General features: G+C 43.6%; 1 protein-coding gene across 1 annotated transcript in view; it reads right to left on the bottom strand.

The window, feature by feature from the left end:
- Window positions 1-19,324, bottom strand: part of LOC311246405 (dynein regulatory complex subunit 7-like) — a gene marked incomplete at its 5' end in the record, with an annotated part of 86,599 nt that overhangs the window by 17,076 nt on the left and 50,199 nt on the right. Inside the window, 5 exons of the mRNA XM_084336562.1 lie at window positions 441-626; window positions 1,282-1,508; window positions 2,204-2,326; window positions 14,765-14,893; window positions 18,690-18,753. Of these exons, the coding sequence (XP_084192688.1) occupies window positions 441-626; window positions 1,282-1,508; window positions 2,204-2,326; window positions 14,765-14,893; window positions 18,690-18,753 (729 nt within the window). The remainder of the gene's footprint in view (window positions 1-440; window positions 627-1,281; window positions 1,509-2,203; window positions 2,327-14,764; window positions 14,894-18,689; window positions 18,754-19,324) is intronic.

Here is a 19,324-nt window from a genome sequence, read left to right as displayed (position 1 = left end):
AAAATAAAATATAAAAAAAAAGAGAAGACGGATGAATATAATTTTGTTTTTTATTGCCCTTTGTACACCGATTTGAGGAGGGCTTTATTTGAGAAAATTCTAATTTGTCAAGTATACTATTATATTGTTTATGTGTCTTGTAAGCCCATATGGGCTGGGCATACACCTGTATGTAAGACACGAAAATAAAAAACATCAAATCAAATCAAATCATATCACTCACACTACAGACGGTTGACCGTCTGTAGTGTGATAGTAAAGGGTTAACCTTCTGTAGTGTGGTAGTGAAAGGGTTAAGCTTAGGCATGTATTGGGCATGTGTTAATTTATGGTCACAGTTCGGGTTTCAGGTAATCAATGTCAATCAATGGAATGTCCTGGAAAAAAGTGCATCTAATAATACCACCACCATGACAGGTGTCTGTGTTTCACCCACCCACCTGGTAGCCGCGGACCATGGCGCGCGTGAAGGTCTGCAACTCGCGCAGCTTCCTGAAGCGCCTCGACGCGGGGATGATGCGGTCGTCCTCCAGGTGGTAGGTCACCTCGATGAGCTCGTGGGACAACATGAACGCTTGCTCCGCCACGTCCTCGCTGGCCGGCTTGGACCTGTCCCTGTGGAAACGCTGGTGCACGAGCTACACGCACACACACGCACACACACACACACACACACACACACACACACACACACACACACACAACACACACACACGCACACGCACATGCACGCACACACACACACACCAATAGGTTCCTTTTTAGACACCTCATAGACCCCGACAATGTCACTGAGTCACTCTCTCACTCACCCATTCAGTGAGTCAGTCGTTCATTCACTCAGTTAACCACTCTGCCCCTAGTGGTGGCTCACAGGCATGGCACTTTACTTCACATCTGATGCTTTGCGTTACCCGTTACAGGTTCCTTCATCTGCCACCTGGCTGGGGGTATACCCGTCTCAGTGAGTACCCACTCCTACAGGTTATAATATGTGTCTGTATGTCATGTATGTCATAAATGTCATGATTAGATTAGATGATTAGATTAGATTATTATATCTGTATATCTGTATGTTGTGTATGTCATAAATGTCATGATTAGATTAGATGATTAGATTAGATTATTATATCTGTATATCTGTATGTTGTATATGGCATAAATGTCATTATGAATTGAAAATGGGGGACCCTGATGTCTTTCTCTGGTCTGCATCCCCTTAACAATTGTGTGTATTGAGCTGTACTAAGTTTTAAATCAATCAATCAATCAATATTGTACCTGTAGTGGTTGGCGGCCTGGTTCAGGGCTCTCTCTCCCCGGTCCCAGCACTTTGGGGCGTTGAGCGTAGACAACGTGTCGCCAATGCAGGAAGTCGTCTCTGTCCTTGAAGGTCTCCGTCATCTCCCCCGGGAGCTCCACCCTGCGGACCAACCCGTCGGCACGCGAGCCGCTGTAGAACTGCATCTCTCGCTCCGTTTCCGGGGTTGTGGTTACATATCTGTGGGCTGTGCCGGCAAAACGGGGAAACTCTCAAGGCAACTCATTCAATAATAAATAAAATAAAATAAAATGTATTTGTAAGGCCCGACAACACACGTTAGTGTCCCCATGGGCCGCCGCCGGACACGTCTTCTTTAAACAAGTCAAGAAGAAACATCACAATAAATTAAGAACAAAACAAAACACCATAAAGTCCAAAATCTTTTAAATAAATGCATGTAAAATAAATAAATGCAACACTCCGAGACATACCCCACGCGAAGGTAAGGAAAAACTCACTAAAACCTAGCAATAGAAAGAAAAGAAATGCGCCACAGGCAGTGTGTGAGGAGAGAAACCTTAGAAGGGCCATTCAAGGGGGGATCTTCGGTGATAGTAGTGTTGCAATAAAACAGGCGAACAGTTGGTAAGCATGCACTATGTGTAATGAAACACAGATAAGTGCATGCGATAGCAACTGAACATTTTAAAAGATTAAAAATAGAGCTAATAATAATAATAATAATAATAATAATAATAATAATAATAATAATAATAATAATAATAATAATAATAATAATAATAATAATAATAATAATAATAATAAAAAAAGTTATTCTATTTTTGACGTTTAACTATCGATGCTTTTCAGATGTGTAAAAAAAGAAAAAAGAAAAAAAAAGTTAATCATAAAAAAAGTGAAGAAGATAAGCCAGGTTACATTTGAGGCTTCGTCCAGGTGTGAAGCTGTCTGTGGTGACGTTGTTGTCCTGCCTCGCCTCTCGCTCCTCCAGGTGGTCCAGTCTGTTCTGGTACCACTCCTTCACCACACTGACCTGGGTGCCTGGAAGGATAAAAACACACACACGCGCGCACACACACACACACACACACACACACACACACACACACACACACACACACACACACACACACACACACACACACACACACACACACACACACACACACACACACACACACACACACGTTAAGCACAACAGGAGATGGTTGAGATGAGAAACGATCCCCACAGAACACACACCACTGCAGCCTCTACTCCTCTGCAAACGGAACATCACTACATGATGCTAGACGGAAACTCGTATACAGATCCCTTGTGTTGGCCCGACTCTCGGGTAGCCGTCATCTCTTCTAAAGATATCTGCTACACCTGCCGCCAGCTACATCCAACTAGCAAGTGTCGTATATTTCTAAATGAAAACATGAATAAATGCAAGTGAAATGTACAAGGAAAATGATTAGAAAGACAAATGCTGATTGATAGAAGGGCCATTTAGAGTACACCATGTGAAGTTATTTCTGAGACCCTAGGCTTGAGAGGGTAGAGGCGGTTGACTCCCCAGAAACAGATGGCTGACCTTAAGACAATAAAACTGACCCCTCAGGACTATAGTAAGACGGGCCGAAAGGAGTGGTAAAAAGAGCCTCTCAGATAGATGAGTCAGCAGCACTCAAGTGAGGCCAAGTGTTCAAAATGCATCAAGGTTTAGCAAATCAGAAAACGGAAGAAACAATAAGAAATGCAGTTAATTGGTAAATATCAGAGATGAAGGGTTAGACCATTTGCAAAATATGGTGTTTTCATGGAGACTAGTAAATCGTCCTACGAGATGGAAATCAAATAACATGTGGTGAAATGCTAATGCTAAATATAAAATAATGAACCCAATAGGCATATGGTTTGTTGTCTGGGCACTGTCTGAAAAAGTAGTCTGTTTCTTATCTAGACTATGTAAACATTTTAGTCACAAGCATGAGGATGTTACTCAGGGAAAAACTAATCCTCTCATCAAGTGAAGTGTCAGCAAGATTCAAACTGTGAAACCGTGGTCACAGGACCCAAACGGTTGTGTCAGCGAAACATGTGGTCACAGGACACCAGCAGACAAGTTTCTGCTGGAATGTGACCAAAATAAGGCAGGCAGGGACTCGCTCTCTCTCCCCCCCCTCTCTCTCTCTCTCTCTCTCTCTCTCTCTGATAAAAAGGGCTGATGGCAACACGAAAAGGACGACTCACACCAGAAGGGACCTGAAGAGACACGCCACACACACAGGGGACAGGCCCTGGGAGGCAGAGCCACACAGAACACGAGAGCCGAGCAAGACACTCAGAGGAGACGGAGAAGGACCTGGAGAGCCACACAGAACTCGAGAACCGAGCCTGAGACTCGCCAAGCCGGCTACTGAAGAGCTGATGACACAGAGAGCTATTTGAGACCAGATGACCGAGCCGAGGTTCATAGCAGACTCCGCCGATACGAAAAACGAGCGCTCTCTGCTGAGCACCGATACTCACGGAGACCAGGTTGCCTAGACAACCAGACCAGCAAACCACTAAGAGAGGACTCGTTGTTGCCATGGACAACCTGAGACAGCGAACAGCACCGAGAGACGATTAGATTGAATGAAAGAGACAATTAGATTGAACCAAAGAGACGATGTACTTGTAGATTCCTAAAGCTGTGGTTTTATTAATAAACACCGCAGTTGTATTTTGACCACGTTGTCCGTCTCCCCTCACTTGAACCGAACATCTAAAATACCTAACCAATGCAGAGGGAAAGGGTAATAGAAAACTATACGATCACAAATAGAGATGAATGAAAACCAAGAAAGATACTTCAGTTGGTGCGGTGACCCGTGCTGCATTCGACCAGAACCGGTTGACAACGACGGCGGCCACTTCTCAAGGACACAGAGGGGTTCTCTCCCCCTCATCGATGCTCTCTACGACTGAGGACTGAGGATCGTCACCATTTCGACCGTGACCAGTGGGGATAGGTAAGTAGTATTAATGGCGTTTAAGATTGGTAATGGTCGAAGCAGTCTCGCATTTTGGGGTTGCTATTGTATTAGGTAGAAATGAGATGGATCAGGTTATGTTGGTGTTGGAGGAGTACCGGGGTCCAGGTTTCACAACCTGGCTCTGGTCTCAGCCACACACCGGCGCTGCACTTAGGAAGCGTAGGGGTTAGGGGATGTTCAGTTAGGATGCCTATAGTCGGTACAAGGCCAAGTGAGGAGAGGAAATAGATGTCTGTATTTAGTTATATCAGCTTAGGGGATAGGCTAGGGATTAGGTAAAATATTTGAGGGGACCGGCGTAGGAGCAGTAGAACGGAGATTAGTCACAGATAGCGGGAAGTGGGACTGTGCGTGACGTAGTGGTTCATTAAAGGGTAAAGAGGAGTAGTCAGATCTTAAAGAGTAGAATAAGAGAACCGTGGTGAAGTACAGGGGTAGCCTGGTTCCGCGAAGAGAGACAGAGAACAGGGAGATGAGAAGAGGTTAGGGTTCGGGCTAGGATGCTGTAGAAACCACACTTAGAATCGGTGCGACTGGGTAATGGACTTTGGAAGACGTTCCATAAGCGAATTACCAATTCTAGTCCGACGTCATTTAGGCTCAGATTGGCTAAGGTCGATATCTGAAGAACATCAGCCGCGTGGAGGAATGAGGGAATGTAGAGGAAAACAAGCCGACAAGGGGCTCTACGGGTAGCGGGGACACGGTCGAACACACGATTTGGCCATATAACACTCCGATACAAGCCAACAAGGGGCGCTATTAAAACTCTTCACGGGCTACTATACATGAATGGAGTGGGTTTCTCAGGGGTATAGCAACGCGGACTCAGTAGATATATGAAGCACTTTGGAAGTAGATACTGCACAGGGGATTAGAACATAGGAGGAGATTGTGTGAAAAAAGCAAGGAAATGCGTTTGGAATGAATGTGTGCTAATGAATGGTATGCTTATGAATGAGACATTGTTTTGCTGAGTATATGTGTTTGAATGGATGGATGTTAGGAGCTCTGAGTGAATGTCAGGGTATTTTTTGTATTATTATGAACCAGGTGGCCAAGGCTGCAGCGGGGAGAAACCACACCCCTGTCCTGCCAGCATTAGCTGAGCGCGACGGGACTAGCGTGTGGTCGCTGTGTTGCGTTGCCGAGTGAATTGAATGAATGGCATGTGTGATGGAACCTAGATGATGTGAAGTGTGCGTTGAGATTTTTCAAAACGGTGGTGTGGAAGTCTAAAAGTAATGTAGTAAAGATCAAAGAAAACGGGGATTTTGGAGCTGATGACGTCATTGGGAGCGTCGGAGCTGGGGGTGCGTTTGATATACTGTGTATTTCGGTCAGGCGGGGCCAATCGGGAGAGCATACTAGAATAAGGATAATGATATATGTTCTGTGAACGGGGGCTTAATTAAAGTTATGTTGCGGGGGAAAGCAGGGGTTGTGTAAACGTTGCGATGTGTTGTGCCGCTCGGATCAACAGGAGACTGGGCCGTTTAGGAGGAGTGATGTTGGATGCTGAGCTAAGCTGGAGCTAGCGGTACTGAGCTAACGAAGCTAAGATGCTAAGCTACCTGTGCTAACAATATAGCATGATTGAACTCTCGGGGAATCTCGCGTGTTGCTACTCTTTGCTGGGCGGGATCTTAGAGGGGCGGAGGACAGGGACTTCCGGTGTAGGGGATTCTGGGAATTGTAGTTTTGTGGTTGAGGTGGATCGTCAAGTTCCCGTCTTGGGGTGGTTTACGTAATGACGCACTTGCGGGGGAGGCGTGGGCGCCTCCTACAGGAAGTGGTGAGTGCTGTAGTGCAATGGTGGTGATGGACAAGACGTTCCAGCGGAGGGCGCTGTTGCCTCTTTTATAGTTTCACCTTTACAGGTGGAACGAGGTGCAGTAAACAATAGAGAACAGTTGTGATTATTATAGGTTTTGAAGCGCGGCAATCTGTGGGAATTTGTGAGTTCTTTTTATCGTTTTTTTCTGTTGTTGATGATGGGTGTGTTTACTGGTTTGATTATAGGTCTGTATTTGTTATGGGCCAGGGGTAATGGCGCTGGTGGGATAGTATGGGATAGATGTGTGAGTTTGTTTGTGACTTTGGTTGCGTGAACCCCCCCCCCCCCCCTTTTTTCCTCTGTCTCTTCCTCCCTCGTTCACACTCTCCCCTTCCTCCTTCCCTCCCTCCCTCCCTGTCCCTCCCTCCCTCCCTCCCTCCCTCCCTCCCTCCCTCCCTCTCTCTCTCCCTCCCTCCCTCCCTCCCTCTCTCCCTCCTTCCCTCCCTCCCTCCCTCCCTCCTCCACCCCCGCCCCCCTCCGCTCCATCCCTGTCTCCCAGCTTAACTTTGTGAGATGGCGGGTGCACAAAGGGAGTTTTGTTTAGGATAGATTGCCTGATTGATTGATTGATTGAAAATTTTTATTAACAGATTGTAGAATGGGTACAATACGGTACAGCTCAATACACACAATTGTTAAGGGGATGCAGACCAGAGAAAGACTTTCGTCTTGTTTACATCAGGGTCCCCCATTTTCAATTCATCATGGGCGTGGAGTATTGGTTATATTAAAATTGGTTATATGGGTTATATTAGGATAGTGTTACTTGCTAAATTATTGCGTAAGGGTAAATAGGATATTCATGGTTATTTTGGAGCCCTCCCCCCCTCCCTCTATGTCTCTCCATGCGGACTCTTTTAGTCTGGTTGAAGTTAAGGTTGATTTAAGTTAAAGTTGGCAGCAGATGATGGTGATAGTGTTTGGAGTAAACGGGACCAGACAATACGGGGTATTCTGCTGATTGAGTGTAGACGGTTTTGGTAATAGTTAATGTTGCATTGTGTGCCCCCCCCCCCCCTTCCTCCCCTTAGTCCCTGTATCCCTGTATCCCTCCCTCCTTTTTTCCTTTCCCTTCGCCCCCCCTCTGTCTCTCCTTGTATTTCGCCATCCCTAGATTGCGGCGTATGTTGTGGGTTATTGGTTTGTAGGTTTATTTGTACTGCGTTGTTATTGTGTATGTGAAGTAGGTACCGGATGGGCGTTGGCCTGTCTAGGTGCTGGTGGTGGTAGGATGATTTGTGATATTCCTTGGTGGGAAGCTTGGGGTGTTTTCGTTCGGATTCGCGACTGGAGGAAAACGCTTTGGGCTGAAGACGGACGGTTCTTTGTGTATTCAAGGATCTGAAGGATATTGCGGTGGCATGGTGCGGGTGTCCGTGAATTTATTAACGTGGCCAGCTGTACTATGTGTCGGTCAGGGTTTTAGTGATCTAAGTTGCTAAAAGTTTATTGTTTTCCCTGATTGGTGGTTGGTAGCAGTAACAACACTGATTGATTTTTATTAAGTGTTGTGAGGGGGTATGGTTGTGTGTAAGGATGAATGAAATTGATGTGGTATGAGGAGTGTGTGAAGCAAAAGCGAATAATACATTTAGTCGATACGCTAATCGGGCATTTAAAAGTAAGAAATAAGGTTAGGATGAACAGATTCATCAAGCAAAGAGAGATTAGAATCAGATGAAGGACCAGGTTTACAAAGGATTATTAGACAATGGATAGGAAGGGGATTAATGATTATATTTCCCAGGAAATCAGGTGGAGAGAGCACACAGGGGATTGGAAACCTCCAGTGTTCCTGTTGAGGGAACGGACAAAAAACAAGATAAGCTGTATCGTTATTTTTTCAAACAAATCACACTGTGTCTCTCTAAATATTTTAGTATAGTGTTGCCCGACATTTCCAATGCATAACGAAGAGTGGGAGTAATAGGGAAATGCCACTGTATTAAGTCTGGATGTTTTTGCTTTCTTTCTGTACAGGTGCTCGGCTGAACAGGAGCTCTGGACGATTTCCATAAGCCAACTAGGGAAACGGCTGTGTTTAGCCTTGGTATAAGTATGAATGATAAGCCAGTTATCAATCCTTGTCTGCGCAGTAACATTTTGACAGTGTGAGTGTTTTAACTCAAGTAAGTAGAAGTAGTGGAAGACAGAGAAACTTGTTTTTTCAAACGGTGATTACAGGAGTGGTTGAAAGGGGAGTGAATGACAGTAGCATAGGAAGTTCACCTTAGAGGGACATTGATAGGAATAACTGAAGCGTTAGGTGCAATAACAATAGAATAACAACAACAACAATATGGAGAAGGGCCTTAGTGATCGGGCCATTGGGGGGAGAAGGCCGAGAGCCTCTGCAGACATTTCCCAGATAGACTTTACCAGTGATTATGATCTGATAGATTGGAATATGGACTTCTCTCATGTGACCAGTACGACAGGAGGACTTGAAATGTTGACTTTGGTTCCAACACAGGGGAGTGAACCAGTGACAACGGTGTTACTCCAACCAGAACCGATTCAAGCTGGAGTGTCCATTGCAGGCGACTGCGGTTTAACCAAGGGGCAGAAAAAGAGACTGAGGTTACAGCAGTCCCACGAAGTCCACTCTGGCCGGATGGCTGGAACTGAGACCGACAGCAGGTATGGAATACACGAACAGTTTCTACAGCCCACCCGTTTCCCATGTCCACCCTGCCCTCAGCACCAAAGCCAAGATGAGAGGCGGAGCCCAGCGATGGGAAGTCAAACCGCTAGTGCTGAGATGGGGGAAGAGGCAGCATACTATAGACAACAGAGAGCGTTTGTGACAGCTTTCGAACAACACGAGGCAGTTCATCGAGATCTGATGAAGACACAGCTGGAGATCGGTCAAGCCGCACACGAGACTCAGAGATTGGAACGAGAACTGGCAAGAAAGGCTGCGCTGCTAGAAGCGACAGCTGTTGAGATCATGCTTCGGGCGTCTGACCTAGGCCGCCGTGATCGAAGAGTGCCCTGTGCCCCGTTGCCCGGACAGGGAACTGGGCCGCGACAGGGTGAACAGAACCGCAGGAGGGGTGAGTTTCCAGGCCCCTCCCAACAAGAGAAGGCCCGAGGAGAGGCAGCAGAAAAGGACAGGTATGCCCCTCTCTCCTCCAGGCAACAGGACATGCGACCAGAGGACAGGAGAGGGGTGGACCTGGCGAGGACGGTGGGAGGCCAGCCGAGAGACTGTGGGAGTCGTGGTAAACTGGGTAAACTGGAACCCCTGGGATGGCCGGCGTCGGCTGTGTGCTGGAATTGTGGGGAGGTTGGCCATTTCGCTCGGTCATGTTACAAAGGGTGGCTGACTCAGCGAACGTCCAGTAAGAAGCGAGAGTCCAAACAGGGTTGCTGGGAATGTGGAGAGTTGGGACATTTTCAGAGGGGGTGTCTGCATAGGTCATAGGTTAATTAAGAGCAAAGCGGAAATGCACAAACAAAGCCTATTGGGTGCTCGAGTAAATAGAGTTATTGATAAATTAAAATGGAAAATGAGACTGATTAGAATAAGGATAGAGATGAGGATACATAGATAAGGTTTGATTAGGTGTGCAAGTTACTAAAATGGTTTGGAAGACTAACCAGGGTAAGTTGGGGCTGTTGATGGGATGAAGTAACTGGGAAAATTGCATGGGTTAATCTAAACTAACAAAATTTATGGTTTTAGACAGGAACAATGGAACATATAATATTAGACAGAGTTAGAAACAAAGGACTATTTATAGTAGTGATTACAATACTTGATCAAAGGGTGGTCAAAGTTGAATTAAGAAAAAAAAAAAAAAAAAAAAAAAAAAAACACGACAATTATTATTTCATTACTTATTTTATTTCTTTTTGAATTTCTAAGTTCTGTTTGATGGGTGTGTAGCATGTAGGCACTCACAATTTTTTTGTTAATTTGTTTGTTTTTGTTTGGTACTCTGATAGTTATAGGAACTGGCTGGCTGGGGGAGTTCTCTCGCCGGTCAGGGATAGCAGGTGGTGGTGACACAGCGGGACTGGTAGGAAGTCTGATATAATGAGCTGGGAACTGAGAATGGACGGGAGCTGGTTCATGGTTTGTTTTCCGCTCATTAAGACTCCAGATGTAGAATCTGGAGGGTTGTGTCACTTTTTGGGTTATGGTAAGGGTTGGGGAAACATATTTCTCTGTCTGTAGGAAGCTCTGTAGGTTTTTGGTCGCAATTTGGCCAGACAGTGTTCATGTAGAGTGCAGACATGTGAATTTGATGATTGACTTATGGGAGGCTCTGCACCGGCTTGTTGAAAGCTGGCGGGGTGTGTGTGATGTGTGTTTAAAGGGACTGTGGTTTGTTGACCATGCACATAGGTTCTGTTGGTGATTGGCCTCGTCTAGAGCTGACTGTCCGGACCGAGGAGCTGTCGGGAAACAAGGTATTTGAAAGTGAAATAATGGTTATTCCACTGTCAAGGGTGGAAGTGGTAGTTGTGTTGATCTTGAGATATTGCATATCTAGTAAAACAGTACAGCACAAAAAGAAATGAGACAAAGTTGATTTGATTGAATAAATAACTTAAGAAGCTGTGAAATACATAGATAAATAATTTGGAGAAAAATGTATTGTCAGAATGCAGAACAGTAGAGAATGTATCTGCGAAAATAAATGTTTCCAATCTATTGTGTGTTTTGTAAATAATAATCCAAAATGCAAAAAGGACAGAGGGAAAATCGTTTCCTTCTGTGGAAAATCGGAGCAGTACCAGAGACCTGCATACAACGAAGAAGAGGCGGTGATTAGCACAAGATACAACAAGAAGAAAACGGTCAAAAACGAGTTAGCAGTAAAGGCCTCAGGAGGTTTAAACAGGGATAACTGACAGGGATGAAAGCGAAGAATAATTGAGGCCTCAGTGGTCTTTTCAAGGAGAAGAAATAATTTATGTTGCTTGTTTGAATTTCCCTCAAATGTTTAGAGTTAATCTTTTAGTGGTGTGATGTATTAATCTTTTCTTGCAGAGTCCATTACACAAAATAGACATTTAAGCTAATTACACGGATAAAAAATAGTCTAAACAACAAAGCTATTATTGAAAGAGTGTTTCTTGTAAAAACAGGAACAGCTTTCTTAGACTGGATGTCGTAATAATAACTGATAAATGTGTATAACTGTGCAAGAAGAAGAGGTAGGTGAAATGATGATTTTGTAACTGTACAGATGGAAAGGGGTTTTGTAGTTCGATTTGGGTCAATTTTGGATTTTTTTGAAATTTTGAAAAATATTAGCAAAAATTATGATTATGATTTTTAACATGTTTAATTTAGAAAATTAATGTTGTATAGTGGGTTATTAAACCCCCTAAGGGTGGATTGTCGTATATTTCTAAATGAAAACATGAATAAATGCAAGTGAAATGTACAAGGAAAATGATTAGAAAGACAAATGCTGATTGATAGAAGGGCCATTTAGAGTACACCATGTGAAGTTATTTCTGAGACCCTAGGCTTGAGAGGGTAGAGGCGGTTGACTCCCCAGAAACAGATGGCTGACCTTAAGACAATAAAACTGACCCCTCAGGACTATAGTAAGACGGGCCGAAAGGAGTGGTAAAAAGAGCCTCTCAGATAGATGAGTCAGCAGCACTCAAGTGAGGCCAAGTGTTCAAAATGCATCAAGGTTTAGCAAATCAGAAAACGGAAGAAACAATAAGAAATGCAGTTAATTGGTAAATATCAGAGATGAAGGGTTAGACCATTTGCAAAATATGGTGTTTTCATGGAGACTAGTAAATCGTCCTACGAGATGGAAATCAAATAACATGTGGTGAAATGCTAATGCTAAATATAAAATAATGAACCCAATAGGCATATGGTTTGTTGTCTGGGCACTGTCTGAAAAAGTAGTCTGTTTCTTATCTAGACTATGTAAACATTTTAGTCACAAGCATGAGGATGTTACTCAGGGAAAAACTAATCCTCTCATCAAGTGAAGTGTCAGCAAGATTCAAACTGTGAAACCGTGGTCACAGGACCCAAACGGTTGTGTCAGCGAAACATGTGGTCACAGGACACCAGCAGACAAGTTTCTGCTGGAATGTGACCAAAATAAGGCAGGCAGGGACTCGCTCTCTCTCCCCCCCCTCTCTCTCTCTCTCTCTCTCTCTCTCTCTGATAAAAAGGGCTGATGGCAACACGAAAAGGACGACTCACACCAGAAGGGACCTGAAGAGACACGCCACACACACAGGGGACAGGCCCTGGGAGGCAGAGCCACACAGAACTCGAGAGCCGAGCAAGACACTCAGAGGAGACGGAGAAGGACCTGGAGAGCCACACAGAACTCGAGAACCGAGCCTGAGACTCGCCAAGCCGGCTACTGAAGAGCCGATGACACAGAGAGCTATTTGAGACCAGATGACCGAGCCGAGGTTCATAGCAGACTCCGCCGATACGAAAAACGAGCGCTCTCTGCTGAGCACCGATACTCACGGAGACCAGGTTGCCTAGACAACCAGACCAGCAAACCACTAAGAGAGGACTCGTTGTTGCCATGGACAACCTGAGACAGCGAACAGCACCGAGAGACGATTAGATTGAATGAAAGAGACAATTAGATTGAACCAAAGAGACGATGTACTTGTAGATTCCTAAAGCTGTGGTTTTATTAATAAACACCGCCGCCCGTTGATTTTGACCATATCGTCAGTCTCCTCTTACTTGAAACCGAACATCTGAAAATACCTAAACCAATGCAGAGAGAAGGGTGAAATAGAAAACGATACGATCACAAATAGAGATGAATGAAGACAGAAAGATACTTCACAAGCCCTGAAGTCAACACTATCTACTACTAGGGCTAACCCCGATTAGTCGAATAGTCGACTAATCGATCGAAAGGAGCCATAGTCGACTGCCAACCTCTTAGTCGAATGCAAAAAAAATAGATTATTATTATTATTCTTTTTTTTGTTCATTATTTCCAAAAGCAAAGAGGCCTAGAAGCGTGGCTAACGCTAATGGCATGCATACCAGAGGCTAACTGCCTAAGAAAACAGGCACAGAGGCACTGAAAGAGGATTTCACCCATCTAATCACACTGGACTAGACAAATATCAAGATGTATCCATCAGTGGACCAATTGCATGCTTTCGCAGAGAACAAGAAGCCTTCCGTCGACTCCTTCAGACATTAAGCACCCCCACAGCCCAAATGGAATGAAAAAATGTATTATAGTTTTATTTTTTTCATATGTTTTTTTTCATAGTCGACTAATAGTCGACTATCGGCTAATTTTGGCGACTACAAGTCGACTATACAAATCCTTAGTCGGGGACAGCCCTATCTACTACTAACACAAACCGGTACAAGAACAGTTTCTACCCCCAGGCAGTACGCCTGATGAACAGTTCATCCGCTCATTACTGGACTCAAATGCTTCTACAATGCTGCTCAGCCACTTTACTGCATCCTCATGCAACGATATAACGTGCAATTATTTTGGCTCGTCGAATGTGTACTTATTTTTATTTATTTTTGTATTTACTTATACTTAGTTGTACTTATTTTATTGCACATACCGCAGACAGTTTATTGTTTATTGTATATAAGGCTTGAGTCTTACATACATCAGTCCCCCGTGTTCAAGTCTCTGACCACAGACGTTTTCACACTCATGCTGTTGTCATATTTGATGCATGACTACTGTGTCTCATTTATCTATTATTTTTTTTTCAGGAATGTCCCATTGAGATACAATATCTCTTCTTCCAGGGAGTCCTGCCCTGATCTATAATGTCTGCATGGGTTTTTAAATGCGTTTCGATGTCTGTGTGTATTTTCAAATTTCAAATCTTTCTTTTTGTCCTTTTGCTTCTTGGCCCGGTCGTTATTGTCAGCTAAATTTGTCTTGCATTCCAAGTTGCTCCCTTTCAAATCAGCCATTTTCCATCACCATATAAACACACTAGCATAAAATACATACAAATAACAACTTCATTGTAGGTTGTATTTGCCGTAACATCAATCCATTTCGGTGTATTCACTCGTCCAGCCATGTTGGCGTGCATCACAGTCCTGAAAGGGGCTACCGTAACATCCATCAACATCTTTTTTTTAATGCTTGCATTGCAGGCACATTTTCCAAAATCAGAAACAGTAATGGTAACACGAGGAGGCAGCCTGTCGCATCTTTTCACCTGAACAGCGCGGCCTCTCAGTGGCGAGAAGTAATGCGTGGGAGGCTCACGCTGCCCCCGCTACTTCCTGTTTCCGCCGCACCGGCGTCACCCAACCGACCTGTAGGAGTCGCTGTCCATAACGTCCAATCCCCACCCACCGGTTTTCCCACCCTCTAACACTGCCAATTGTGTTAGTATGACGGCTGGCCAAGCCGGTAGCAACGCCGAGAGCTGGGCTCGATACCAGCATCTCCTGCGTTAGTGGCGAGCGCCTTGCCCACTGCGCCACTCAGCCGCCCTACAGTAATGGGTTTTCAGTTCATGTTATTGTTTTAATTATTACTTACTGGTAATAGAAAATTGGTAGTTTGATATTCAAAATGTAACTTATTATAATTTTTTTTTTTTTTTTTTTATGAAATTCCTTCTGACAGGCCTGGTGTTTGACTGACTCACAGTCCAGGTCTGTGTAGGTGGTGAGGCGTGTGACCAGGCCCTCTGGAAGCAGGTAGGGAGCGAATCTCTCCAGCTTGGCTTTGCGGTACTGAGTCACCTTCCTTCCTCCTGGGTAGCGTCTCTCCACGTCTATGGGACACACGGGACGAGACACTCCGTTGTTAGTGGATGGGACAGAAATATACGCAGAGGGGCATGGGTTGTTACTAGGGGTGTAACAATGCATCGATCCTAAGGTGACGATTCAACTGCATCGATTTGAAAATCTTTTCTTTTATTTATTTATTTATTTTATTTATTTTAATGTCGATTCTTTTATTTACCTATCGTCCATTCATGCTGAGTGAATCAGTTCCCCCAGCCACATTTGTGTATACATTCTTTTGGGGGGAATTAACTGATCGAAAATGTATCGAATCGCATCGAATCGCATCGTGGTCAAATGAAGATATTTCATGATGCATTGAATCGTTGCCTGAAGAATCGTAATCTAATCGAATCGGTGTGGGGTCGAATCATTACACCCCTAGTTGTTACAGCAGGTTTTGGGCCAGAAGCCACAGCAGCTGGAGGGCAGGACGTTTAAAACAGGGCCTCAGGTTAAGCTGGAGAATATCAGTGGCTTCAGTAGAGCCTACTCTGAAGCTTTTTGTTGTTGCTGTTTTTTTAAGTTTTTTATTTTTACCTTTATTTACAGAGGGACGGTAGGTTCTGTAGGTTAGTAGCAGAAATTATAATAATAATCTTCTTTCATACAAGAATTGACGCCCAAAGTGCTTTACAGCAGTAACATAGACGTAACATTAGCATAAAATAGACAGAATATAAGCAATGCCGAAAATAAGAAGAATGGTAAAAGCAATGCAGACAATAACAGTACAACAAAATAATCAGGAATAGCATAAAATAGCAGCATAAATAAGAATAAAATAGTTCTCACTTACAATACAATAACCACAGTGTGGATGTAGTGAGTGCAACATTGCAGAATGCATTAAAAGGCTATGGTGAAGAGATTATCCCAGAATTCCTTTTGGCTGTAGCTGGGAACCTTCAATAAACCAGTAGTAGATGATGATAGTGTTCTTGGGGGCACATAGTTTCCCAGATAATTGGCAATGTAGATTGGTCCTGTTCCATTCAGGGCTTTGTATATAAGGAGGAGGACCTTCAAATTAGTTATAAATATTCCCGAAAGCCAGTGCAGAGAAATGACTAATTTCTCCATACAACAGGCACAATATCATTAGAGCTCCCTCTAGTGGAGTACAAATACATATCCCTGATGCGTGTATTTTTTTACCAACAAATTTCCAGTTTCGCGTTTGCGTTCTGCGATCTGATTGGCCACTGACGTTTCTGGTGCGATCTGATTGGCCACTGACGTTTCTGGTCATGTGACATGTGCGCCCAATCATGTGACTCCTGTGTCTTTGCCCATTTCCGCCTCGAATGGCAATTAAACTACCTAACGACTAGTTTATCACTGGTTAAGCTTAGGTGACTCTTTCGAAGTTGGTTAAGGTTAGAGTTTGGAATCAGGGCTGGTGTTCTATCGCCCTGCTCTAAGACAAACTCTAACCTTAACCAACTTCGAAAGAGTGCCTAAGCTTAACCGGTGAAAGAAACAGGCGTCACACGATTGGCCGCACATGTCACACGACCAGAAACATCAGTGGCCAATCAGATCGCAGAACGTGCATGCGGAACTGGAAATCCGTTGGTAAAAGTATTGACGCATCCCTGATACACTTAAAATACTCCCTGAGATCATTTGGTACTTCACCATAAACAATCCTATGAACTAGGCACAACTTGATCTGCTTTAGTCTTCTAACTTGAGCATCTCAGACTCAATAGTGAGAGGCTTCATCTCAGAGTCTCATAGTGAGAGGCTTCATCTCAGAGTCTCATAGTGAGAGGCTTCATCTCAGAGTCTCATAGTGAGAGGCTTCATCTCAGAGTCTCATAGTGAGAGGCTTCATCATCTCAGAGTCTCATAGTGAGAGGCTTCATCTCAGAGTCTCATAGTGAGAGGCTTCATCTCAGAGTCTCATAGTGAGAGGCTTCATCTCAGAGTCTCATAGTGAGAGGCTTCATCTCAGAGTCTCATAGTGAGAGGCTTCATCATCTCAGAGTCTCATAGTGAGAGGCTTCATCATCTCAGAGTCTCATAGTGAGAGGCTTCATCATCTCAGAGTCTCATAGTGAGAGGCTTCATCTCAGAGTCTCATAGTGAGAGGCTTCATCATCTCAGAGTCTCATAGTGAGAGGCTTCATCATCTCAGAGTCTCATAGTGAGAGGCTTCATCATCTCAGAGTCTCATAGTGAGAGGCTTCTTCATCTCAGAGTCTCATAGTGAGAGGCTTCATCATCTCAGAGTCTCATAGTGAGAGGCTTCATCATCTCAGAGTCTCATAGTGAGAGGCTTCATCATCTCAGAGTCTCATAGTGAGAGGCTTCATCATCTCAGAGTCTCATAGTGAGAGGCTTCATCATCTCAGAGTATCATAGTGAGAGGCTTCATCTCAGAGTCTCATAGTGAGAGGCTTCATCTCAGAGTATCATAGTGAGAGGCTTCATCTCAGAGTCTCATAGTGAGAGGCTTCATCTCAGAGTTTCATAGTGAGAGGGCTCAAGGTGGGTACCTGCTGGGAACCATAACCCTTTCACTGCCACACGACAGAAGGTTAACCCTTTACAAACCCTGCCCCCTTTCTTATTTTGTCTGACTGATAACACTTATACTGTATCTGGAGGACAGGTCTCAGTCAGCGCTGTCACACCAGTAATGTCGTTTAGCCAGGTCTCAACTACAGTTATCAGCTAATCAATTACCGTAATTTTCGCACTATAAGCCGCACCTGAATATAAGCCGCAGCAGATAAATTGAATGATGTGTACATATATAAGCCGCACTGGACTATAAGCCGCAGGTGTTTTAATGTTTAATTACCATATGTAATTAGCATTGGGACACAATACTGTCGGACAAATAACAAGAATTAACTCATTTACAAGTTGTATTAAGTTTAGCAAATAAGGGAACAGATAAATAACATTTCAATGCAGTCAAAAAAGCAATATTTCGATTTTTACATTTTCGGGTTTGGTCACGTCGAGTCACATATAAGCCGCATCGTTATATAAGCTGCAGGGTCGAAAAATGGGGAAAAAAGGCGCGGCTTATAGTCCGAAAATTACGGTAGCCAATATTTGTTAGCCAACAATCTGACATTAAGTAGAGCTACTTTCAGAAAGAAAGAAAAGAAGAACACGGTGTCCTGGAAGAACATGGTGTACAGTACCAGCAGCGCAAGAGAGTGCAAGACAGATACAGAAACAGATACTGTGGAGCACTAGGTCATGGTGATAGTAGTAAGGAAGAGAGACAGAGAGAGAGAGAGACACACACACACACACACACACACACACACACACACACACTAGGGCTGAGCCCAAACGTTCGAACGTTCGGACCTTCGGCCTATATATATTATATTTATTATAATTTATTTTTTTCTATTCATTCTGTTTAAACCAATGGGGTTTTTCTTCACAGTTGCAGATAAAGATTAGGCTACACTAATATTATAGTAGAAGAAACTGATGAGTTATATTCATTAGAAAGTTGATTTAATTGATTTAGTTGGGCTGGGGCTTCTCCGTGGGCTGGGTCTGGGGCTGGAAAGTTGATTTAATAAAAGAAAAAATACTAATTTAATCAGATTAATCACTTTATTCAAATTGAGGATTTAGTTTGAGGATATAAAAAAATAATATATATAATATATAAAAAATTTAACAAAGGTTCGAACATCCGTTCGAAAAACCCTGACAAAGTTCGAATCCCAAAAACAGGCTTCGGGGACACGCACGCACACACACACACACACAGAGAAAGATAGAGCAGTAGTACAGTACCTTGCTTGGAGATGGTGATCTTGTTGACCCACGATCGGGGCATATAAAACACCACCTTTGGCTCCTTCACAGACGCAACAGAGTACACACAACAACACACTTCACTGAACTACATTCATGTTAGAACACAAAGTATACACAAAGTTTTCATTTAAAAAAAAATTCTTTCTTTCCTGATGAGCACATGCAGTAGGCTACCTTATCTGCTCAGGATTGATATAACAATTTGACTAGGCCTTCTGCACTGTTCAGTTTAGCTTAAGGCCAACTTTGTCAAACTTTTCACACTGGATAACTTTTATGAGGGCTACAGGGGGGGGGGGGGGAAATAACCTGTTGCTATTCTAGATTACTGTTTTATAATGGTATATACATTTACATTTACATTTACATTTAGTCATTTAGCTGACGCTTTTATCCAAAGCGACTTACAAGTTCTGTGCGACAAGACAGCAAGAAGGGTATAACTCTATCAGCTGAGTAACAATGTTCATCAAAGTGTTGCGTGTTACAGTGTAGGTTAGTTTATTAGGACAAGTGCATGACAGTAAGTTTAGTCTGGGTTAGATTTTTTTTTTTTTTTTTTTTTTTTTATCATTTCAGATAATGGTTGAAGAAGTGAGTCTTTAGTCGAT

This window comes from Notolepis coatsorum (genome assembly GCF_963971535.1).
Source record: "Notolepis coatsorum genome assembly, chromosome: 19".
Taxonomy (NCBI): Eukaryota; Metazoa; Chordata; class Actinopteri; order Aulopiformes; family Paralepididae; genus Notolepis; species Notolepis coatsorum.
The sequence above is the reverse complement of the archived record's forward strand: the minus strand, read 5'-3'. Positions and strand labels throughout refer to the sequence as shown.